At 40.5% G+C, this 25,513-nt stretch overlaps 1 protein-coding gene across 5 annotated transcripts in view; it reads left to right on the top strand.

The window, feature by feature from the left end:
• LOC122413990 (insulin-like receptor) overlaps positions 1–17,474 on the top strand; it is a 44,541-nt gene extending 27,067 nt beyond the window's left edge. For all 5 annotated transcript variants that reach the window (XM_043424720.1, XM_043424719.1, XM_043424715.1 and 2 more), the window contains exons 2-12: positions 1,292–2,597; positions 4,289–4,463; positions 5,185–5,431; positions 5,585–5,690; positions 6,366–7,769; positions 8,096–8,373; positions 8,484–8,864; positions 8,946–9,481; positions 9,553–10,048; positions 10,260–10,504; positions 10,644–17,474. In XM_043424720.1, the coding sequence (XP_043280655.1) occupies positions 1,979–2,597; positions 4,289–4,463; positions 5,185–5,431; positions 5,585–5,690; positions 6,366–7,769; positions 8,096–8,373; positions 8,484–8,864; positions 8,946–9,481; positions 9,553–10,048; positions 10,260–10,504; positions 10,644–11,319 (5,163 nt within the window). In that variant the 5' untranslated portion in view covers positions 1,292–1,978 and the 3' untranslated portion in view covers positions 11,320–17,474. The remainder of the gene's footprint in view (positions 1–1,291; positions 2,598–4,288; positions 4,464–5,184; positions 5,432–5,584; positions 5,691–6,365; positions 7,770–8,095; positions 8,374–8,483; positions 8,865–8,945; positions 9,482–9,552; positions 10,049–10,259; positions 10,505–10,643) is intronic.
• Positions 17,475–25,513: the final 8,039 nt, after the last annotated feature.

The following is a 25,513-nucleotide window of genomic DNA, read 5'->3' as shown; positions in this document are numbered from 1 at the left end:
GTTGCTCCAATTCGTACAGTATTCCAGGCACGAGTTCGTCTCGTCGTCGCGCAGTTAGTCCTCGCGCTTTTAGCAGCGTCGCACACGCGGGGAATCGATCGCCGAGTTAGGCGGGACGAAGACGAAGACGGCGGCGACGACGACGACGACGACGACTACGTCAAGAACGACGCTACCAGGGACGCAGAAAAGCTCGAAACGAAACTCGAGCGGTTTATAATCGGGAGAATTTTCGACGACAACGAGATCATCAACGATATCGTAGTACCTCGACTCTCCTCTAAATAAAACAGCCACGTGGCCAGACGTATTATTATTTGCAGAGCCTAACCGGAGCTCGACGAACTCTCTGGCATCCACAGACACACATATGGGACTTTCCGTCCCCGCGATTCAACTCGCTTTCACTATTTTACTTTTTCTCGATGTTTTTCGTTACTCGAAACTGTGACTATTTGCGTCTCCTGTGCTCGGGGCGAACTCTTCCTTTCGTTGGGGCTCATTTTTCCATCTTTTTCTACAATTTTTTTTGTGCAGATTGTTGCGAGGCCCTGAAATCCGAAGATCCGTAAAAAACTTGTCGTCGCGTTTCTCCTCCGACTTATGAATTCCTTGGCGACTCGAGCAGCCTCGTTCCTTAATTATCGACAGTCGTACCACGTTGAATAACTTCGTGAGGAAGAATTTTCGGTTTCGCTGACTCCGAGCAGCGAAAAATGCTGCCATTCTCTCCAGCCGATTGATTTCATCCTTTATATCGATTCTCAATTCGACACTTTGTTCCCCCGGAATTCCACTGGCTCGAATCGTCACTCGCAAGAGTCTAGCGGGGAAAATTTTCTCAAAGCAATTAACGCGAAACGACCCGTTCGCTGATAGTGACGATTCGCCAGACACGCGTGTGTACATTCGTTTATTTACACACGGTACAATGCGAATTGGGCGTTCCTTTCGTTTTATTCTTTTCTCGTTCGTCATCTCTCGTCTTGTGATACTTGGATTAATGAATTTTTATAATACGAACTAAATTATCGCTATCCCCGATAATTCATATCGTTTCGACCTCGTTATTTGACGAAATAAATCTTTTTCCTACGAAATCTTGGAAGCTCCGAAATAAATGAGCCGAGCACTTTTCTTTAAGATATTTTAACCATTCGAAAACGTCGAGATACGATTTTCGACGCGAGAAGCACACGAAAAATATGAAATTTCACGAGAGAATATAAATTCGATGCTTTTTTTTTCTACAGTTTTTACTAATTTTTGTCTATCTTCCTTTTATTTTCAGGAGCGACAGACGCTCCGTGACAGCTGAAGAACTACGGAGAGTCAAAAACGGAGGAGGGCGATCGAAGTGAGGAGAAATTCTCGAGGACTCAATAGCGAGGACCGAAGCGTCAGGATGTGGAGACGAAAGCGACACTTTCGATCAGGCATGAGTGATTTCGGAGCTTGAATCAGGCGATGATCGTCGGGAAATAGGGAAAAGAAGAGCTCGGAGAGAAAGACTGGAGGGTTTCGTTGGAGGATAAGGATCGAAGGGAGCAAAAAAGAAAATGGATTGAAGATATTTTCACGATCGTAGGACCCGTGAAACTCTTTCGTTTTTATTTCTTTCCTGTAATTTCTCGAGGCTTCCGAAGCGCGCGGGTGGCAACGAATACCGAAAAATATGCGATTGTTGGGAGCTGCGTTACGAGAAAAGCTCACGATGCTGAGCGGGACTCGCGTCGCGAAGAGATTGTTCCTTCGATCGACGTCGATCTGTGGTCCGGAGGACGCGTGGTAAAGATTCGTAAACAATATTAAAAAGCATCGATTGACGAAGCCTCGAAAAAGCAGAGGAAAAATAGAGCGTCGTCGCTGGTCGGAAAAAAAGCTCAATTATAATTGTAATGCGCGTATCATCATTGTAACGATAGAAGAAAAGGAAAAACCGGGCATCGATATCGCCGATAAGAAGATCCGGCGAACGATGTCGATAGAAGATAAAACGATGAAAGGAATTTTCAGTAATTCCCGGAAGGACAAGAGGGTCCTCGGCAAACGAAGAAATTCATCGACGCATCGTCGTCCTCTCCGTAATTTCGTCGAGGAAGATTCGGCGGAGGCCGGAACACGAGGTAAAATTCACGACGATTGCATCGGGCTAAGACTCGTCGATGAAAATTCGAGGAGCGAGCTTATGACTCGCTGCGAATTGTGCAAACGCTTGAGCTTCGATGTCCAACCGGATGGTTCAGCTTCAACGAAGAGCGACGAGAAGTTAAACGAGACGAGAAACGACGAGAAATGTTGGGGCGAAAATTTTCGGTGCCCTCGAACCATGTCGAGAAACGACGTTATTGCTCATTCGCGATCTGGTCTCGAACACGATAATCGATCCTTGCGATGTGCCTCGAGCGTCGTCCGATGGAATTCCGCTGATCTTTCACGGCCAAGAAGATTTTATACTCTCGGTACTCGGGACGCATTTGGCTGGATAATCCCGTTCGTTCTTCTAACTATTCTCACTAGCGTTGTCTCGGCCGAATTACTAACTTTTCCTGTCGCCGAGGTATACAGGAATTCCTCAATCAACGCTAAAAGAGAGGGTGAGTCTCCGATCTTGATGAAAACTCTCATTTTTCAATTTTTTCATTTTTTATTACGTTATATTGGTTCTATAAGTTTTTGCTTTTCTACAAACGACGTGTCAACAATATTTTTTCCCTTCATTAGCAATCGATGGACGAATAACCGACCAGAATTTGCCAAAATTTACGAGAATCCTTCTCATTTTTATTTATTCATATTAAAACAATGTTAACGTTAACAGTCGTGTTCTCAAAAAGTATGTAAAATCGCATCGTTTGACGTTTCACTGCATCTCGTATAGTTTGGAGTTTCGTGCGAGTCTGTTTCGTCGCTCCTCGACACGAATAAAAACACTTTTTTGAAGTTTCTACTGAAAAAATATTTCGCACAGACTTGGGATGCACGAGACTAAATAACAAAAAAAGACTCGGACTGCACGGAGCTCAGAGATCGAAATTAGATTATTAGAAAAACTAGTTTTTCTTCTGATTAGATGAGCAATGAGCATGAAATTAAAATGAGGGAAGGCCGATCGAAATCTAATTTATGACGATCGTGCTGTGTCCACTAGCAATTTCACTTGTTTGCACGTCCAACACTTGGAGTATTCACACGGAGAATTCTCCGGATGAAACCTCACGAGCAATAATAGTCGTCGGTGGAATTGCGTTCCTGAGGAATCACGTGAAAATGTATGGGGCTTTTTAATGCTAGCGAGGGAAAAAAAGTTATTTCAATTCACACCGAAACGATGAGTGCCTACGAGCCTTTGGAGAGCAGCTTAAAACGCCCCGTATACTCGTATATAAACACGCCTATAAATTAGAATTTTGTTGTAGTGTGTAAATTAGTGATAGCAAATGTCTGTAAAGCTGTTATTTACGAGATAGTTTAGTTTATCTTAATCGTTAAATAAAACCTCGATAAATGTCGTGAATTAATTGGTCCATAAATATTGGAAAACGGAATACGATGATTGACATTAACAGAGACCGATCGAATACGTGTGAATGGACGATCAAAAGAATCGCTAAAGATTCGTGTACCAGTTTTCTTTTCGTTTTGACTAGATAGAAGAAAATTATATCGAAAATTAGTACGCAGAGATTCGATGTTTATTATTGCATTAAAATAGTTGCGAATGTGTGTGTGTGTGTGTGTTTTTTTTTTTTTTTTTTTTCAATCTCATTCACTGTAACGCATTGAGAAAATCTGGTAGCGCACGAAGCAGCGATCTCTCTTCAGGTACGAGAGTATTTCATGCTCCTCGAGGAAGGAGCGGAGAGAAAAAACAACGGCAACGAGTTTTCGCTGGGCTGTTTTTTCAGCTTCCGTGATCTGATTATTGTACAAGAACAATGAGAGCTTAAGCGCGAGAGAAAGAGAAAAAGAAAAAAGGAGAGGAAACTCCGAGTGCAAGGACGAGGAGGGAGATGAAAGAGAAAGAGATCGTCTAGACATTGGACTTCCGGCAGGAAGAGACCCTCGACCTTAGCTGCTATGAGCCACCTGGTCTCGCCTTTCCAGCATCCCTTTTCTCATCTCCCTTATCCTAATTTTACAACATCCTAAAGTTTTACCCTCCTTCCTTCCTTCCTTCCTTCCTTCTTTATCCCATGAAATAAAACGTCGACGGAGAATGCTCTCGCGGATCAAATTTTACCCTTTTTTCTGACCGACCCTCTTCTCTCGTTTTGCTTTTTTTCAGTGTGCCAAAGCATAGATATAAGAAATAGCGTCAGTGAATTCTCGAGACTCGAAGGATGCCGGGTCGTCGAAGGCTTCGTGCAAATATTGCTTATTGACCATGCGGACGATACGGCACTCGCAAATCTTTCCTACCCGGATCTTATCGAAATCACCGGATACCTCGTACTCTACAGGTAATTCAGACGCTTCTCTGTACATTTCCCCCTTAATACTGTCCTCGAATACTCGGATCGCTCGCCCTCCGTTCCTCGCTTAGTTTTTGGATTGCCCAAATCTGAGATATTGTGTTAAATGGGAAATAATTTGTTCCGTTTTTGAGCAGCATTTTTTCGAGCTTTTCAAATAATTTGCTTGGCCGGTTAAACGTAAGGATGATTTTCTGGGAAACGAACTTTAAGACTCCAAAATTTCGATGCCAAATTTCGCTTCGGGGTTTCATCATCGAACGGATAAAAATAATTTACCTAAAAAAAGATGAATAGATAGGAAATTTTTGAACAATTTTCATTCAGGACAAGTATCGAGGGAGCTGAATTGAGAGTTGAAAATCTTAGTAGCGCTCGTTCCAGTTTTATACTTTGAATTATTTGGATTTTCCGATCTTTCGCGAATTTTCAAATTTCCCGATAAGTTTTTACAATTTTTTTGACTTTATATTCATCGAGAGTTCATTGATTAAATATAAGAGTAAAAAAGATGAATTTTCGGGGCCCGCGTCTCCGACGTTGCGAGTTTGGGAAAGTATGAATGACTCGCACAAAAGCAACTTTTTATGAATTCTGTCACAGCGAAATCGATTGAAACGAATGATGCCGAATCATTTATGATTTTCGATCTCTGCCACTTCGGTCAGAGTGAATGAACTCGAGTATAAAAAACATAAATATTTCGCAGGGTCAACGGTTTGAGAAGCGTGGGTCGCCTTTTCCCGAACCTCACGGTGATACGTGGACATTCGTTATTCATAAATTATGCATTGGTGGCGTTCGAGATGATGCATCTTCAAGAGATCGGGCTTCATTCGCTGACCGACATATTACGAGGATCTGTGAGATTTGAAAAAAATCCAGCTCTCTGTTACGTCGACACGATCGATTGGGATTTGATCGCGAAAGCTGGTCGTGGAGAGCACGTGATCTCGGTGAGTTTATTTTTATTTTTATAGATTTCTCTTCACGAGTGAAAGTGAAAACTGATTTCTCAAATGAGAATTTGAAAATTCTCATTTGAATTTTAATTGAAAAAAAAATGAGAAAAAATCATAACAAGCTCGAAAATTCGTTTTTGCTTACAGGGCAACAAACCTAGAAACGGATGTCCGGTGTGTGACAAACATTGTCCATCGCGTTCGACCAAACCCGACGATACCTTGTGCTGGAATAGACAACACTGCCAAAAAGGTGAGAAATCATTTCTCGACTGGCGCGCGCGCGAGACTGGAAAGAATTCATTTCGAGTTCAGAATATTCGTGGGAAAATTGAAGTTATCAAAAACGTTTGGACTCATTAGATATCGTAAAAGAAAAAAAAACGAATTTATAGAAATGCACAGAAATGTAGTTGCAAATTCAAGCAAATTCGAAGTTAAAATAAAAAAATCTTGAGAAATTTTGTAGAATCTAAAAAAGTCTGTAACGTGGATGTTTGTAGAGAAATTCAACATCGTTTTTTGATAAAATGAACGATTACTTTGAAAAATTCTTTAAATTTCGAGAAAATTCAATGCATTACAATGTTTCAATTCATTCGAGGATAGCTCGTCACATGGAAGAAATTTTTAATTTTTTTCTTTGAACGCAAACTGCCAAAGTTCTTGAACTCGTGAACGATGATTGAAGGAGTTTTTTTTTTTTTCGTTTTGTTCGACGTAATTGCGCTCGAGTATGGTAATACAGTAATTCGTAATAGAATATTTATTTCCGTTTAGACACAAGGTGATTGTGTACATAAAACTTTTGTTCGGGTTCGACCTTAAGTTTTGTTTTGATATAAAAATGAATAATTCAAGGCAATAAGAACAAAAATAACTGCTGTAAAAAGTAATATTGTTTGTTTATTTGTTTGGTGACGGATAGTTTGCGATCGAAAGTGTAAAGACCGGGCGTGTACGTCGACGGGCATGTGCTGTCATCCCTCGTGCTTGGGTGGTTGTACAGGAGAATTGGCTCAGCACTGTACAGCCTGTAGAGAAGTGTCGGTAGCGGGTAATCAGTGCGTGCAGCGTTGCCCATCGGGAACGTACGAGTTTATGAATCGTCGTTGCATACAGGAGAACGAGTGTCGAAGAATGAAGAAACCGCCCGAGGCGATCGGTACAATCCGCGAATATCCTTACAAGCCGTTTAAAGACAGTTGCATCATGGAATGTCCAGCTGGTTGGATGGACGAGGATCGTAATGGTTTGGCATCGTGTAAACAATGCGACGGCCATTGTTTACGAGAATGCGCAGGCGCGAACGTAAATAGTATCGCATCTGCTCAAAAATTACGGGGTTGTACCCACATAAGTGGAAGTTTGGAAATTCAGATTCGAGGCGGTAAAAACATAGTTAAGGAATTGGAGGACAGTTTGAACTCGATCGAGGTGATCGACGGGTACTTGAAAATAGTCCGTAGTTTCCCTCTCATATCGCTGAACTTTTTCAAAAGACTCAAAGTCATAAAAGGCAACTATCTCGACAACAATAAATACACGCTTTCTGTACTCGATAATCAAAATCTTCAAGAGCTCTGGGACTGGGGCACACATCCATCCATTAAAATATTGTCACGCGACGGTCCAGCCAAAGTATTTTTTCATTTCAATCCTAAATTATGTCTCCAACAAATCGAAACCCTTCGACAAGTCGCCAATCTCGCTGAATTCACCGATCTCGAAGTCGCACCGAACAGCAACGGGGATAAGGTCGCCTGCAACGTAACCGAACTCAAAGCCGAAGTCACCAAGAAAAATTCCGAAGCTGCGCTCATCCAGTGGGAAGCCTTCAACCATGACGATACACGATCTCTTCTAGGATACGTTTTTTATTTCATCGAAGCCCCCAGCCGAAATGTCACCATGTACGACGGTCGAGATGCTTGCGGCGGTGATGGCTGGCGCGTCGATGACGTTAGCGCCGCTGACGACTTACCCAGTATCCATATAACCGGCAATCGTACTATCCACAGACAACCCCACTATCTTACCCATATATTGACTCAATTAAAACCATATACGCAGTACGCTTTCTACGTCAAGACTTATACCATCGCCACTGAAAGATCAGGCGCCCAGAGCAAAGTCCAATATTTCACTACGCTTCCTGACGCACCCAGCCAACCCAGAAGCTTATCGATATGGAGCAACGCCAGTAGCGAATTAGTCATTTCGTGGAATGAACCTGCGAGAAAAAACGGAAATTTGACACATTACAAAATTATCGGACATTGGGATCGCGATGATCCTGCTTTTGTAGCTCAGAGAAATTATTGCGATGAACGTGAGTCTTGGTTTTCTTCTCTCGTATGTTTACTCAAAAATCTATATTCGCATGGCGACGTTGGAGTGAAATATGTTTTGAGAGATAATGCGTGTACAGAATTGCCAAAAAAAAACCACTCCCCTTTATTATTGCGTTTCAAGCTTTCAGAAACACTCCAAGCTTTTTTATTTCTAAATGAGCACCGATTTCATGATGTGTGGCTGATAATTTCTTTTTTTTTCTGAACTTTTGAAAGCTCGAAATAAAATAAATACAATAATTACAATGAAGTGTGTAAAAATTGAAAAAAAAGTGCTTATTACACTAATTTTTTATTCTTACAGCTATGCTTTTACCGGAGAAAAAATCAATGTCAGAAATGGCGGAAGAAGAGCGTAAAAAAGTGGAATTAGAATCGGAATATGAGAAGTCCCCGCCGAAAGGCCGATGCGACTGTTCTAGTCGAAAGCCAGAGCAATCGAGCGAACTTGAGAAAGAGATCTCGAGTTCCATAGCGTTCGAGGATGCGCTTCATAATGCGGTTTATGTAAAAAGGACAAATTCACGTAGAAGACGAGACATCGATGCCGTGCCGTGGAAAAGAGACACGGGTTATGCGCAGGTAAAAAACAAACAATTTTAATTATTCTCCAAACACAATGAAAATAATGGAGCGAGAAGATTGAATTGCATAATCCTTTTTTAATCATCAATACTTTCTTTTGTTAACAGGAAAAAGACTATATTGACCCGAGTGAAAACAAAATCGAGAACGGCACTTACGTCAGATTCGCAGTGTTGGTACCAGCGACGAACAAGACATTCGTCATGCGAAATTTGCGACATTTTGCCGAATATTACATCGAGATAATCGCCTGTCGCGAAAAAGTCTTCAATGAAACACAGAACTATTGTTCAACGAAAGCGGTGAAAGCTTATCGCACATTGCCCATCGAGAGCGCGGACAACATACCACCGAGTTCATTCAAGCTCGAAAAAATTGGTGGCAATAACAGTTACACTTTTGTCAAATTACAGTGGGACGAGCCACCACAGCCAAATGGTCTAATAATCACTTATCAGATCGAATACAAGAGACTGGATATACAAAATGTGAGTTTTCGATTCGGAGTTAAAATACACCGGAATGAACAAACAACATGAGACGTCTGTTATTTATCTATTTCGTTTCAGATTCAACCTACCCAGGTTTGCATAACGCGTCACGACTTCATAAAAGCTGATTATTCCTACATTTTGAAGGATCTCGCGCCCGGCAATTACTCTGTAAAAGTACGAGCCACGAGTTTGGCAGGGAGCGGCGCTGATTCCGAGACGAAATATTTCTACATCGAGGAGTTCTACACGAGCAGCAAATTTTGGATCGCCTTTTGGTCAATATCGAGCATAACACTTTTGACGCTTTCTCTCGTTACGTTCTACGTGTGTAAACGGAAATTTATGCGCAACGTACCGAGCATGAGACTGATCGCGACTGTTAATCCCGAATACGTCAGCACTGTTTATATCCCCGATGAATGGGAAGTACCGAGAAAGAAAATTCAATTACTACGGGAATTGGGAAACGGCTCTTTCGGCATGGTGTACGAAGGCTTGGCAAAGGACGTTGTCAAATCTAAACCCGAAGTTCGATGTGCCGTTAAAACTGTCAATGAAAATGCTACCGATCGCGAAAGAATTGAATTCTTGAACGAAGCCTCCGTTATGAAGTAAGTGAACGACCAAACGATTATACACAACCTGAATGACGTTTATTCTCAACGACAATTTCCATTTGCAGGGCTTTCAACACCTACCACGTCGTGAGATTGTTGGGCGTCGTGTCGCAAGGACAACCGACGCTGGTTGTCATGGAGCTCATGGTAAACGGTGATTTGAAAACGTATCTACGAAGTCATCGACCCGATCAGTGTGAGAATTTCATGAAACAGCCACCGACGTTGAAAAGGATTTTACGTATGGCTGTTGAGATTGCCGACGGCATGGCATATTTGTCAGCCAAAAAATTCGTTCATCGTGACTTGGCCGCACGTAATTGCATGGTTGCCGAAGATTTGACCGTGAAAATCGGCGACTTTGGTATGACCAGAGACATTTACGAGACCGATTATTATAGAAAGGGGACGAAGGGACTTTTGCCGGTGAGATGGATGGCGCCTGAGAGCTTGAAAGATGGCGTTTTTACAAGCTTCTCTGACGTTTGGAGTTACGGTGTCGTTCTCTGGGAAATGGTTACACTTGCCTCCCAACCTTATCAGGGTCTCTCCAACGATCAGGTTATTATAATGAATTTCTCACAAAATTCCAATTGCATGGCTATTGAAATTCATTTTCAATGCTCAACAAATATATTTCTCGTCGAATATTCGCGCATGGCCTAAGCTACGTCACGTTTTCTATTGATGTGAATAGCGATGGTACGAAATTGTTGTTCGGAATAAAGCATTTCACGAAAGATTTTTAATGTGATTCTCATTTTTTCTGAAGGTTTTGCGATACGTGATCGACGGAGGTGTCATGGAACGACCCGAAAATTGTCCTGATTCGATGTATACACTGATGCGAAGAACTTGGAATCACAAGTCAAACCGTAGACCAACATTTATCGATATTGCGACAATGCTGTTGAGCGAAGTTGACGTCGAAGGTTTCGACAGAGTGAGCTTTTATCACTCCCCCGAGGGGATTGAGGCGCGTAATCAGAACAACTCGCATTCGCCGCACAATGACAAGTGAGTTCATGTACTTTGGCGTGATGAAATCCAAGAATAAAAAACGTTGTTGTTCTCGTGTTGAACGAAATCAAGGAATTTTATGAAATAATAAAGAATGACAATGAGATTTTGTTTTTTTTTTTTTCATTGATTTCAGGGATTTGGAATTGTCAGCTTTGCAAGATTTGCGAGAAGACGAGGGCGAGGATGACGAGGATTCACCGTTGCGACAAGATTTCGGAGATTTCGCAAGTATCGAGCCATCGTATTTGAAGAATAATTCGAATTCGAGATACGGAGGAGAGCCTTACGGTGAAAATTCAAAGGTCGTTACGAAATTTCACGATTTAAACTCATCGAAGATACCATTAAAAGCAGGATTCGATGATTTTGATGGTGTGTCAGCGGGCTCGTTGAATTCGAGCAAAGACACTCTGGACTTTCCATTCGTTGAGGACAGTTTGAAGTCTGTTAAAGTTTCACCGTCCAATAGGAAGAAAAGTTCATCCCGCGGTAGCTTGAGTCTCAAGTCGATGAAGCAACAGCCACGGAGCCCGGCGAGTTGCAGCGAAATCGCTGTTTCGATGCAAGATAGTCCGGGTTTGTCTTTGAAGTCACGAAAAAATAGTCCGGATTATGAGAATCATACGCCTGAGGTTTTGTCGATGATCGAAGGCAAGGAACCGATCAAATTACGTATTAATTTTCCACCCATCGACGATATCGATGTCGTTGATAACTCCTCTACTAATAACGATAAATGCTCTCAACCCGAATACACTGAAAAATCAGAGACTCTTAACAATGGTTTTATAAGTGGTACTACAACGTAGTCTCGCGTGATATTTGGCAAACACTCGAATCGTTGAATCCTCTAAAAACGATGATTCATCGTGCTTTTATTCCTCGAGCAAATTTCACTTTCATTTTTTCTACTTTTTCATTTTCTTCTTTCTTTTGTTTGTTCGTTTGCTTATTATTGACAAAGAAATAATCACGCGTTATAGCGTGGATGATGTTCTTGAGGCCCGAATCGAAAGGAATTTGCGACTAATGTGCGAAAACGAAACAAGAAGACTTACATTGTACAGAGTTTTGTACAACGTTTGAGTTAAGCTTGAACCTATTTTTCATTCCAATATGTTTGAAAATGAGCAGCTACATATTCCTGAAAATGAGATAGTTTTGTAAAAGACACGTAATGTTCCCACGTTTTTTTTTTTTTTTTTTTTACATTTTTCAGTGCAAATTCCTATTAATAATATTTATCAAACCGTGTACAGTAATTATAATATAATAAATTTATTTCTAACGTTAGTTTCGTTGTTGAAAAATCAATTTTTACCCTGTTCAAGGGTTAAGGCTTGAGATGGTAAATTTTCAACGAATTTTGAGTGAAATAACCTCGGCTTGAAATGACGAATCAACTTCAACCCGAATACGAGTTACTCTCAAGGTTTATTTTGAATTTAACACTCGAGTATAACGATTCGGGCTCTCTATGAAACTTGAAAAAAGAAATAAAAAGTATGGAAAAGAGCAGAGAGTGTCTGAGCTAGTCTTACGATGTTTTACAACTGAAATTTGGGTTACGGAGCTTCCGAGATATTTCTTGTAACAGAGAAAGGTGTTTGTGTTTTTGTTCACATACGAATGAAACATGTGGCGAGCGAGGGAGAGAGTGAGAAAGAGATGCGGGAAAAATGTTAGTATTTTAAAATAACGTAGCTTGTAATGATAAATTTAAATTTTTAACGTCCCTAACGTACCGGAAATATCTCCAAATTTAGCCATTATCCTACACTGAACAAGAGAAAGAGAGGGAAAGAAAGAGAGAACGAGATAGAGAGTTATTGAAAAAAATGATTATTTATCACGTTCAAGTCCTCCAATAATTTTCGTCTCTCTTAGTTTAAAATGTCGGTACGTCTTTACGAGTAATTGTACCTTTTGTTTTTCTCTCGGTGCAAGCCAACGACTCGTCGATGGATTATTTGTAAACAAGATTGCGATTCTTTCATTTCTTTAAGAATCTTTGATAACGCTTATCCGATGTTACTTTGTTTTTTCTTTTGTTTTGTTGTTTTTTTTTCTCTTTTTACACGAAACCATTGATTTTGTCCACATTTTATTGAGATATCAAACGACGTTAATACTTGTTCTTGTTATTATCTCCATCGGATTGAAATGGAATTGAAGTCGAACGAACAAAAAAAGTGTATAAAATCAAATGAAACGAAATGAATTATTGGATTTTTCTACTAATACTTTCAATATTTTCTGTTGAATGAAATATGATATCGTTGAACATTGTTTTTTGTCACGTCGAAGTCTATTCGTTCTAAAAGTAATGAGAGATTCGCAACTCGGGTATGTAAACTATAAAAATAAGGATAAAAAAAGAAACAAAAACAGCAGATACTGCCTATTAGGTGTCGTTGCGAGCCACGTTTCGTCGCTCAAACTACTCGTGGCTTTTCGCCACTTTGTAAATCGTTTAAGAGAGCCAGGCAGCAAATTTTTTCGCAGCCATCCCTCCCAACGAACAATCATTCCCATTTCCTTTGCCCCAGGACCCTTTTCTCCTGCTTTCAATTCCTCTCTACTTACTTTTCAACAACGCCGAAAGAATCGCTCGGAGGTAAAAATGTAATATTTATAAGTCATGGATAGCCAATTTATTGTTAAAATTATTATTCGAGGGAATGTTAATTTTTGTATTTACTGTTTCTCCCCTTGAGATTTAACTGGGGATGAACGTAGTTGAAATGGAAACAAAAATTAGAACAATTTCACGTCTCATCGACACGATATTTTTCACGAAGAACCAAACTTTCAATCTCAATGAAATTTTTTTCAAATTTTTCAACTTTTCATTCAATATCAACTGAATTTATCCTCGTGTCCCCCTTCGCCGACAGTTCTTGCATTGAAAAAAAAATTTCAAAAAGTCTTGTTGAAAACACCAAAACGAAATAATCACCCTCGACATAAAACTTGGATTTTTTGCAAATTAAATTCAAATCTAAAAATCTCTTAATCATGAACGATCCACGCACCGTTTATTTCGATTTCTCTACTTTTCCTCAATTTCTTCAACTGATCACGCGATCGAGCAAATCTTTTTTACCATTCAAGTGAGTCTGTGCGAGTTAAAGTGAAATTTTTCGATAATAAATCATTGAAGAACGACCAACAATTTTCCGTTCATATCGTATGTTATTCGCACACTTTTTAAAAACTGCGAACTACCATTTTTTACGCTTCCAATTATTTCAATCACTTAACGAAACGAATTTCAATTATTTTCCAATGCTCGTTAAAACATCGTTGAATTATTTAAGATTTTTTAAACCACCGAAGCACTACCCACGAACTATCCTCCCACACGTGTCCTCGAGACAAGCTTTTTAAAAATGTTTTTCCCTCCAAAGCAGTTCATTCTTATTGAAAAATGTTGCTCCACCCTTTTTGATATCGCCTCCTTGCGAGCACTCCACTTTGTACTTTCGCGTTATCCTTTAACTCGGCTCATGAAAAAACTCTACTTTTTCCTGATGCATACAAAAACAATTGGTGCGAAGTTCCAGTACGTCAAAGAGGCTACTTGCGAGAAATCATTTATCGTCGCTTTTTTTTTTCTAAACACACTTGAGCGAGCGATGAAAGTCAAAAATAAAACGTTCCCCAACCCACTGTATTGGCAATCAAGGCTAATGGTATTTTTTTTAACTGTATATCTGAACTAATCGACTTAAGAATTTCGATCGAAAAAAAAACGAGAACGTACGAGAGAAGCTAATATCATGTAATCCCTCCTAAAAAATAAATCAATTCTCGTGAGCGAACGGAAAAAGTACGATGAATGTTGAGTGTAAAATAAAAAAAACAAAAGAAAACAGAACAAACGAAAGAGTATGGAAATCGACAAAGAAACGATGTTCTGTGCAGGACAAAAAACAACGTCGAGAGTTATTGAATATCGAAAAGAAGAAAATAAGAAGAAAGAAACTTGCATTTCCCCCTCTCCCCCCCCCCCCCCGACCTCTCCGCCCCAGAATCAATAACACACTTTTCTTTTTCGTGTAAACAAGAGAACATAGACTGTACAAAGCCTAGTGAGAGCCAAGATTGACGTCGAACAAGAAAAAAAATAGATCGATGAATAATAAAAGAGATAAAAAAACTGGCGTTGGAATTATTGGCGAGGGATACAGAAATAAACCGAGAGAGTGAGAGGAAGAATGAGAGAATGTGAGAGAGAGAGAGAGAGAGAGAGAGAGAGAGAGAGAGAGAGATGTGAACTAATTGAAAGGCGATGAAGATTTTTTTCAAATGAATATTGACGATCCACGCAATACAGTTAAAACTATATAGATAAAAAGAGAGAAGAAGAAGAATAATAAAACGAGCCTCAAAACAAGACTGATTAGCTAATGCCCTCTGTAAACCCGTAACCTCCCGTTAAGTGAAAGAAAGAAAAAGCTAAACGAAAACGAAAAAAAAAAAAAAAATAATGTTGCGAAACAACATGGTAGAAGTTCCATAAAGTTTTTTTTTCTTTCTGTCATTGCTTTTCTTTTTTTTTTTGTTGTTAATTCTCTCACCGCGTTAAGTTCTATTTTTCGTTTGGATTGACGTTGCATCCGACGAGCATAATCGTTCGAGCAGCGTCATCCGCTTGACTGACTGTTGATCCGACACAATCCCCGAGAGTTTAGTAATGCGTTGTGAATAAAAAAAAAAAAAAATTCGAGTACCAGCGGACAGTCAAGTTCCGAGGAAAAAAAAACACACACACACAAAAAAGTCATCGATGAAAAAAAGAAAAAGAAACATATTTATGTATAAATGTATATGCAGCGTTCGATCATGGTATTTTTCTCGAAGTACCAGTGACCTAATATACAAAATAATTACCTTCATTTTCACCGTTTCACAATATCATTTATATATGTTGGAGTTGAAAATTGATGCACGAAAAAAAAAAGAAAATTAACGTCAAGTTTGTTTGTTTGATCATTATGAAATTATAATTATTTGATTTTTTTTTTTTTTGTACAGAAAGAAAACGTAAACGTATCAGATGCAACGAGGTAATTTAAATAGTTGTGTATAGAATCGTACGAATATTATAATTGTACAAGTCTTTTGTCTCTTTTTATTGTTTTTTGTTTCTAATTGTCGTAAGATAAAAGAAAAAGAGAAAAGAAAGCGTATGTTTTGTGTTTACTTCTCTCCAGCTGTACGATGCATTTATGAAACAAAATAACGGCATACTTTTCAGCTCTCTCTCCTCCTAACTCACCAAGAAATTCTTACCAAATCAGTATAATTTGTCGCTTTCGTCCGTGCCTCGAGCGCCCGTACCGTCACGCCAATTTCGTATTACACAAACTGTTGCAATTATTACGTTTCAATATTCAAAATTTCATGTTGTTTTTTTTTATCGTCCGCGCCAAAAACTAAGTAAAAGTAAACGAATAAATGAAGAAAACAACACTGATGTATACATCGACTTTCCGGCGAATGCGAGAGGCACTCTCGTCTTCGTCAGTGCCAATGTATCAATTAAGCGTGCATCCAAACGGGTGGCCCAATCTTTCGGTTCACGATTCCATCAACATCGTGCCTCTTATAAGAAATACTTTACACGGTGCTAAAAACCTTTACTCTCCTCGATATCACGAGAAATTTTTTATTTCTTCCATTTTTTATCTTTATTTTTCGATACCTTACATTTTTTTCGGAAAAAAAACCTTCTTCGTTGTATTTCTTTATTCATTTTAAAAATCCTTAGTGCTTTAACGTTATTGACGCGACAAAATTATGCTTCGCAACGCGACACGAAGAGCTCCAACGTCGTTGAGATTTCACCACATTTTTAAGTACAAACAAACCACCTGAAGACCGAAATTTTCGTCTTTCCCCTCCCGGGGAAAATGATTTTCGCATTCTCCTTCTCTTCCGAATCGTCATTCTACCGATGTATAAATGTGAATGCCTGTATAAGCTGTGTGCAATTGTGCACAACAAATGTGTATGCATATACATATATATAAAAGATAAAATGAAGAAAGAACGAAACAAAATCCTACATGCAATTACGTTTTCTGTTTTTTCTCTTTCGCCAGCACACACACACACGCGCGCGCGCGCGCGCGCGCAAGGTATTTCAAAGTACCGTCAGTCTAATTAATCGTTGACAGAAATCAAATGTCAGACGCCATTCAGCCGATACCCCAGCGTATTATATTTGAAGAATTAATGATAATATTAAAAATCGTAATTATTCATATTAATAACGTTATTAATAATTATCATAGATATTAATTTAAATAGTTGTAACAATACGAAGAAAAAACAAAACAAAACGCTATAATAATGATTAAAATAAGAATAATAATAATAAAGAAGGAAAAAAGCCTCGCTCGTATTTTCAAGTATTGATAAATGACAGAAAATGGATAGTAAAAAAAACAAAACAATACAAACAACAGAATAAACGATTAATGCTTATGATGTTTCTGAACATATAAATATATATACATACCTATTTAGTATATGTATACATACCACGTATGGTTTTTGTTTCAATTATAATTTTAATTTAATGTTATTTTATTTGATATTTAATAAGAGTGTTTGAATCACCGATCAGGTCTATCCTCGAACAGAAATATCAAGAGGAGTATGCGTGGTCGTTTTTTCTCTAGCGTTCGACAATCGAGCAGCTCTTCTGGTTTTGACTTTTGCTATTGCTGTTTTCGTTTTTTTTTTTTTTTGCAATTTCTTTTCCTCGTTCCGTTTTGAACGAATTGTTATCTCTTCATCTATCTCTCTTTCTGTACTACACCGACTGGCGACTGCTCGAGAATGGGCCACCGAAGGCCTCAGTCTCATTGAGCATATGATGTATATGTAATTTATACATATGTGTGTAAATATTATATACTTGGAGGTAAAATTAAGACAAGTGAAATAATAACTCGTTTACTTTTTTTCCTTTTTTTCTCTGTCAAGTTCACATCTCATTGGGTGTTCGTATATGAATGTAGTTTCATTTATTTATGTGTTGATACGGGATGAAGCGGCGGGGCTCTCATCGCGTGTCGACACTTTCAACGCTTCGAGATTCTTCTGGATAAATGACTGCTAAATATACTCGAAATAAATCATGGGAATTGGGCATCTTTGCTGGCAATCCGTAATCAAAGTGATCGATTGGGATTTTTGGTAATGCACGAGTGATTTAATCTGTTAAAAGGTCGCGGATGAAAGACGGAAATCGAATTGCTTCCGAATAATATCCAGTTTTTAAGGATGGGAGGTCGAGCACCTTTGGGCTCTTTTTGCTTCTCTCGTTAATGATTCGATCACTCAAGCTTTTGTGAATTTTTTATCTTTCGAATTGACAGCAAGGGGTTTCTATGATTGTGATTCTTCGAAGTTCTTTGAGACATGCAAAGTTCACGCTTTTTTTTGTCCTCAAAAGCATTTTTCAAAGGGAAAGTCGGACTGCGCAAGAAAAAATCGCGGGTTAAACGATGATTCGGTAAACAGCGTCGTATTTACTTCGCAGCCTCGTTTGATGGGTTTCGTGAATACTGAAAAGTGCTCCGCTACCTCGCAGAGGACAAGGCCATCCACAGACAAACAATGAGTTCAAGGTAATCCTATCCTCGACCTTTGCGAGCTCGATTTCAAGTCGCTTTGGCGACAGTCCTTGCGACCAATTAGTAACGTAATCGGCCGGTTTCATCGCGAATAGTTTTGAAAGGTTTCCCCCTCAAAATTATACGGTTCTGAGGGAAATTAAGGAGGGTGGCTACGTTCGTCAAATTGATAAGAAATTGATCAAATTTGGTGATAATGTTCTTCAACATCAAGTGCGAAGACACAATTTTTTTCAAAATTTTCTTCTGCTTAGTTATCGAGTAATTACGCATTAAAGCAGATTTCTTATGCCCGGAATGTATACCTATATATATGGAAACGCTATGCTTATACACGTGAACTTTGGTGATCAATTACTCGATAACTGTACAGAAGAAAAATCTTAAAAAATTTGTATTGTCAAATTTAACTCTAAAGAATATGTTCACCAAATTTTATTAAATTCTTATCATTTTGAATTTTTTTATGTTTTTAGCATGGTTTAGCATGGCAACATTGTATCGTCCCTAGCCACCCTCCTTAAATCAAAGTCATACGATTTTTTTTTGCTTATCGTAACTTTGGCCAAGTGTGGAAAAGGTGATTTCATTGCAGTTATTGTCAAGTAGAATTCATGTCCTCGAATTCACTTGTCATCTCAAAGTTACAAATTCTACAACCTCTTAAAAAATCTGAAGTTAAAGAATTAAATGATTTCCAAATGTGTACACGAGTCGTGCAATTTCTATTTGAGTAAAAATTTCATAAAAAATGATTTTTTTGTCATCGTAAGTTGGAGCACAAATCTACGAAAAATTCAGAACTCGATTATATTGTACAGTCCTATTTTTGCATCCAAAAAAGTCCCATTTACCAGCATCGAAGATTATCAATCGTGGATCATCGTACGAAAGATGCTCGTAACTCGAGACGAAGGGCATTTTATAAAGTGAGTGTGCAATGACCGTTCCGAAAAGCTGGCTCTCGTCTGGCACGAGAGAATGTTCGAATACCATGAACCTGCGTTTTATACCGTTATCATCACCTGTTACTCCCCAGGGGGCTTCTCATTTTGCCCCTTCTCCCGGCTCTCGGCCAGCTTCTCCGTCGTTCGACGCTGGGTTATCATGATCCATTTTATTTTCCGGTCAATATAATTCTACGCGTGTACATATTTATACGTGACACATATAAGGATCGTTGGACGTTGGGTCGCACGATTTTCGTCGATCGTTTTATATGTTTTCTTATCGAAATAACGTTGCGCGAAGTGGCCGTTTTTTTCTCAATGTGAGAAGAAATTTTTCGGGTTTAAAGGTCCGCAGAAAAGTGATGCTTTTTATATCGATTGGCTACCACTGTTCGTCTTCGATTCGAATACCGGTCTTCCTCGATCTCGTCAATCGAATCGTTCGTCTTTCCTTCTCATCGACTCAGAAGCCAGCGATTGATTCTTCCCTCGCAGTGATTTCTCTTTCTCTTTATAATTTTCTCCCTTCGCTCCTCTCGCGATAAAATTCTCCATCAATCTTCAGCCGATCGCGTTCCGATCGATCATCACATTTTTCTAATAATATTTCCCATAACTACAATTTCACCGAGCAATTACAAAATCCAGTCAACGGAGCAGTCGAGCTCTCATTTTTTTACATTTTTCATGTAACTGTATTTACGCCGGTGAAATCGTTGAAACGAGACGTGAAACAATTTCATCTGTCATTAAGTTTTATCGTCGGATCTCTGTCGTCGAACGCGCATTTTTTCGCAGGGATATACTTGTCGTCGAATAAGTTGAACGACGAGCGAAGAAAAAAATCGCTTTCACAAAAGCCTCCGACCTTTGTTCGGGCTACAAAAATCAAGCTCCGAATATACTCTCGGCAGTCAAACTTCCAGGAGATTCGTAAATTATATTCGAAATCACTCGGAATTGATTCTGGCGAATTGAGGAGCGTGAATTTGTACGTAACTGCGCTGGAGAAGCAGCGATTTGAATTTCTCACTCGAGTCGTACGTTTTTTACTATGCCGCACATCGTGTGCGAACATCGGCCAATGCGAAGATCCGTTATACGGCCGAATTCAGTAATTTCTGTCGAGCAATCGTCTGCCAATAAAAACAAACGGGAGAAATACGGCGAATGAAAATCCGCGCGTTTACTCTATTTTCGTATTAAACTCTCAGCTAAAAGATTGTCCCATTCATAGTTAAAAGAGTACTTTAGCCATTCACTGGCCGTTTTTATGCTGCGAGGAGCCTTCAACTCCGATATAAATAATAAAGCAAACATCGATGAATGTCAACTCTACACCAGGCGGTATTTCAGTATCGCATCGCCTCGACGCACGCTCGTAACTTTATCATGCGCCGTGTACGGTTGAGGGTTGAGGGTAACCGCAGTAGGAATTCTGAATGAATGAACGTAAGAATGCACGTGCCTGAGAGAAACCGCGCGATAAAACCGCGAGTTCGGTTCCGGGGACACGTTTTTTTTCTGAAACGAGTCTGAACAACGAGTACAAGGAATTTAATGTGAAGTCGAAATTAAGGTAGATCATGTCCGAAGGATCGTATTTTATGGGTGTCTAAATTGGGTCGATTTTTATTTCCTAAATAAAGATATATTGTCACTCTAAATTAATGTCAGGGTAGTTAATTCCAAATCGTAAATACATCTTTTCAACTTATCTTTTGCCGAATGAAATTACGAGCCATTTATTGAGCGGGGATCCATCGCTGACTGAACCCAAAATTTCATTCGTCCCTGGCTAAAATACTATTGTTTTATGAATAAAAAATTGCAGAGATCACAACGGGAAAGGGATCGAGAAAAAAGTATTAATAACAAGACAGAAGGTTATGACAGGAATGGGCCAAGCCAAGAAGAAGCAAAATGCCGAAATAAGCAAATGTGAGGTTACGAGTGCTCATCACCAATTTCGTTAAATCTTTAACCTAATATATTTTTATTACTAGTAAGACAATCGATTTTTTTTTCCCAGACCTTCATTTATGCTTCATTCGTAATATGGAAAGAAAAACGTTTTTTTGCGCATAGTCTCGATAATCCTGTGTATTTTTCTTCATATTTAAGAGGATGGATCAGTTGGTATATCGCAACCGTTAGTGCGAGAGAGATAGCTGCAAATTTCGAAATCGAAATTCTTAGACACAGTTTGACCGATTAAAAAAAGGCTCTGTCAGTCGATTTTTGCCATCGTTCTGCGTAGGCTGACAGAGCCTTTTTTCGATCGGTCAAACCGTGTCAGAGAATTTCAATTTCAAAAATTCCAAGCGAGGTTAGTCAACTGATCCATACTCTTAAACGCGTTTATCTAAATCGCCGATAAGACGAACCCCTTAAAATTTGATACGCGCTTTAGTCGACTGCCCATTTAAACTCTGAGCGAATTATTTCACGACTTTCTTAAGAAAATCGTTTTGAAAATTGAGTGTTATCGCATTTAGAGATGAAACATTACGCAACTTAAGAATAGTACGTGCAATTATCCAAGGAGTCGGGATGTGAATATTGAGCGTCGATTAGACGCGGGAACGACCTCGATCTTTCCATTGTTGTACAACGCGCGAGAAAGGGAGACAAACGGATGATGCACTCAGTGGAGTAAGCCACGTCGTCGACTCGCGTGTAAATGTGCGTAATACAGATTGCACGAGAGAAACGTTACGCGCGAATGAAGAAGGAGTCGACTTGAAATCTGGAGGATGTTTGAGCGCGTGTACGTATATTTGCAGGTGTATTTCATCCGCGTACGTAAATATTTGCGTTCATGTGCATTGATGCAAGAGTTTGCATGTGTATAAAGTGGACGACGAGCGGGTGCCAAGGCACGTTTCAGCAGCCCAGATTCGCTGTACGGGTGAGATACCGTTAAACCGCGATTCCGAGACGATGTACAGGATGTCCCAAAAGCCTGGGAAGCTCGCAGTTTCTTCAGGGAGCTCAAAAAAGCTGTGACCTTCGAAATTAGCTGCTGACGAGATCGATTCGATTCCCTCTGCACGGTCCACTAGCTTAATAAAATGTCAGCACTTTCTGGACTGCCTCGACTCAATTCGAAAAGAGACAAAGTGGATTTCCAGTGGAAAATAACGTGGCGAGCGTTCCTTCTTTTACGACGCCTGATTCCTACTTGCCCGTAATCATTTCGCCGGCGATGATTCGCGTCGTCGAGTGACCGAGGCTCAGGGAATATTGATCTCCGAAGAGGTCGACCTACTTGAAGAAATGAAATCGTTCGTGGATGCGTTTTTATCGTGCGCATCGACGAACGTCCGGGCACACTCGAAGGAAATTTTGCATGACTCGAAGCAACACAGGGTCGTTTCGCGTCGAAGGAGCTGTCATTATGGCGTACGACTTCTTCGGAAACTTCTTATTCCCTCGTAATGGAAGTGGACTTGAAATTGGTGTGAATTTTTGATGCTCATCGGCGTCACGAGTCCCTGCGCTGAGCTCAATTTTCCTCAGTGCGGTTCAACTCTTCGTAGACTTCGCGTACGCGGATGAGTCGAACAACACAAAAATAGGAGATTGGACGAGCTCGCTGTCGGGCTGAACGTGCTTCGTGAGCACCAGGAGGAAACGAGGATGAAGACCGTTGCGATCCTCGGAGCTTTTATCGCGTTCGAGCTCCTCGTAAATGCAGTCGAGTGTTCGAATTGGCTCGACGAACTGACGGAGTACATAGCCGAGGATTCCGGAGCTCGTCAAGTCGCGTTGCTGACGAATCTTGGCGGTAATGAAACTACTCGGAGCCCCTTGATCGACGATATTTCTATGAAGCTGTTGGCCAAAATTCCTGTACGGAAGATCGACACGCCGAAAGATTTCAAGCCGTCGAAAGGCGCGCCGAACACCGACACGACGGCAACGTTGTTCCTCCTCGTTCACGAGTCTTCGGATGCTCCGGCGAGTTTGCCATCGAGAAGCTTCCTTCAGGCGGTAGCAGCGATGGCAGTTTTGCACTACAAACCTAAATATTTGGTGTTGTCCATCGGCGCAGTCGCGTCGGAGAGTCTTAAGGGGTTTTTGGAGTACGCTTGGAGCCTGAGATTGCTAGATTTGACGATCATCGAGTGGGTCGATTCGAAGGGAGCCCAAACCATGAAAAGCGCAGGCTACCAAATGAACCTGCCGACAATTCATCGACTCAACCCCTTCAAGAATGAGTACACAAAGCTCCGGTGGACCGGAAACGACGTGCCGCTATTTCCTGACAAAGTTAGCGACATGTGGGGACACCGGTTGCGAGTGCGCGTCGTCGATTCGGAACCGTTCACCATCGGCAAGTTCAACGAGAGGGGCGAACCCATTAGAATCGCAGGTGCCAACATCGTGCTCCTGCAAACGGTCGCGCGAGCGATGAACGCCACTTTGAAATATCTCCAGCCAACGTACGAAGTAGACAGGAGCAAATTCGAGAGCGAACACGATTACGTTCACTACAACGGAGTGCTTCAGAGGTTCGACGTGAGCTCGTACTTGTTGGTGGCCTCGGCAACGTCGCCGTATCGATCGCTGCGTACGAGCCCGATCCTCTACGACGACTTTTGTGCGGTTGTCCCGGTTCAAAAGATCTCCACGGGCCCGGACTTCAAGGACCTGATCAAAGCGTTCTCGCTGAGCATCGTCACAGTTTTGATCTTCTCGACGGTCAGTCGCACGCTGCGATTTTCCCCTCGGATTTGGGGAGTTTTCTACATCATGCGATTGTTCTTCGGCGTCTCGGTGACTCGCCAACCGCGTAGAAACGTCGAGCGCATAATATTCGCCACCCTGCTCGCCATTTCGGCGATCGACTCCTCCTCCATCTACACCGCCATGACCGACGTCAGTATCCACACTTTCGAGACGAAGGAATTCCACACGGTGAAGGAGCTCGCCGACTCGGAGTTGAAGCCGATAATCGGGCCTTTCAGCTGCAACAAAACGTTTTTCGGTGCTCAAGGTCCCTTGCTGAAATTGAAAAAGAAAATCGCTGTGTTTAAAAAACCTTTCACTGTGATGCACTGCGCAAAACGTGCGGCGAGAGATAAAAATATCACGTGTTTGATGGATACAGCGAGAGCTGCCATCGCTGTGGCGAGGAGCAGGCGCGGCAAAGAAGACAAAATTAAAATATCCAAAGTTTGCTTCTGGTCGGACAACTACGCTTTTCAATTGAACGGGCGATTGCCTTATCGATTTAAAATAGATGAGCGTATTGGTGCCATGAAAAGTGCTGGATTGATCAACAGGTTGTATCGTGTTGAAAAGGACGAGGATGACGGAACTCCTAAAAATATTGAAGAGGAAATTGCCGACGAGAACGAAAAAAACAAGACGGAACTCCATCGACATTTACTGACGGTTATCGCCGTCGGCTACTCGGCGTCGCTCTTCGTATTCGTTATCGAGATCGTTGTTCATCGGGTATCGAAGTACAGAAAATCGAAAATACAACCGGCTTACTTTCCATTCACGGAATAAATTGCGGGGGAAAAAAACACGAGTAAAGTAGGAACGACGCTTGTTTTTCCTTTGCTGGAATCTATGCGTGTCTGCAAAGCGATTGAACGATGCTTCGACGGACAACGAGGGACAAAAAGCTTTCGCAAGCGAGCAGTAAATTGCTTCTTTTCTACTGGTGCGATGGAATTTTATGCGTTCGTGGTCGTTCCGAAAGCGAGACTTTTCGATAAGAAAAAACAACGATCAACGAGAAAAAGCTCTGAAAAGCTTGACCTACTTAGGCCAATGTAAATTGTTGTGAATTTGTCCTTATCGTTTCTGCACGGACGATTGATACTTTGTAGAAACTTGACACGCCATACAAGCGAATTTCAATGTCGCGTGAAGTTAAATTAGAAACAACTTTTCAAATAGTTAGATTTTATCTGTACCCAGTATGACGACCGAATGAATAGTGTGTTTCGCTGTTAGAGGAGGAAAGTAGATTATTTCAAATCGTGGGGGCAATTGTCACTCGAACCGCAGGCGAGGCTATCTGGCGAGCGGTTTCAGAGAGTTTTTTCTCACTTCTGTGGAGCGAATATATTCGATTTTCGCGCACCGGAAAAGTATTAGCTTTACGTTTAGGGATCGTAGCAGCGAATTATTTTCCAATTGATATTGGCGCTTGGTAGGAATTTACTGAGGTAATTGCTGCATATTTTTACTTTAAGGGTGAATGATACAAAAGTCGAAATAATTAGAAATTGATCAAATTTGGTGATAATGTTCTTCAACATCAAGTGCGAAAACACAAATTTTTTCAAAATTTTCTTCTGCTTAGTTATCGAGTAATTACGCATTAAAGCAGATTTCTTATGCCTGGAATGTATACCTATATATATGGAAACGCTATG

Source organism: Venturia canescens, chromosome 7, assembly GCF_019457755.1.
Source record: "Venturia canescens isolate UGA chromosome 7, ASM1945775v1, whole genome shotgun sequence".
Lineage (NCBI taxonomy): Eukaryota > Metazoa > Arthropoda > Insecta > Hymenoptera > Ichneumonidae > Venturia > Venturia canescens.
This window is presented reverse-complemented; position numbering and strand designations above follow the sequence as displayed.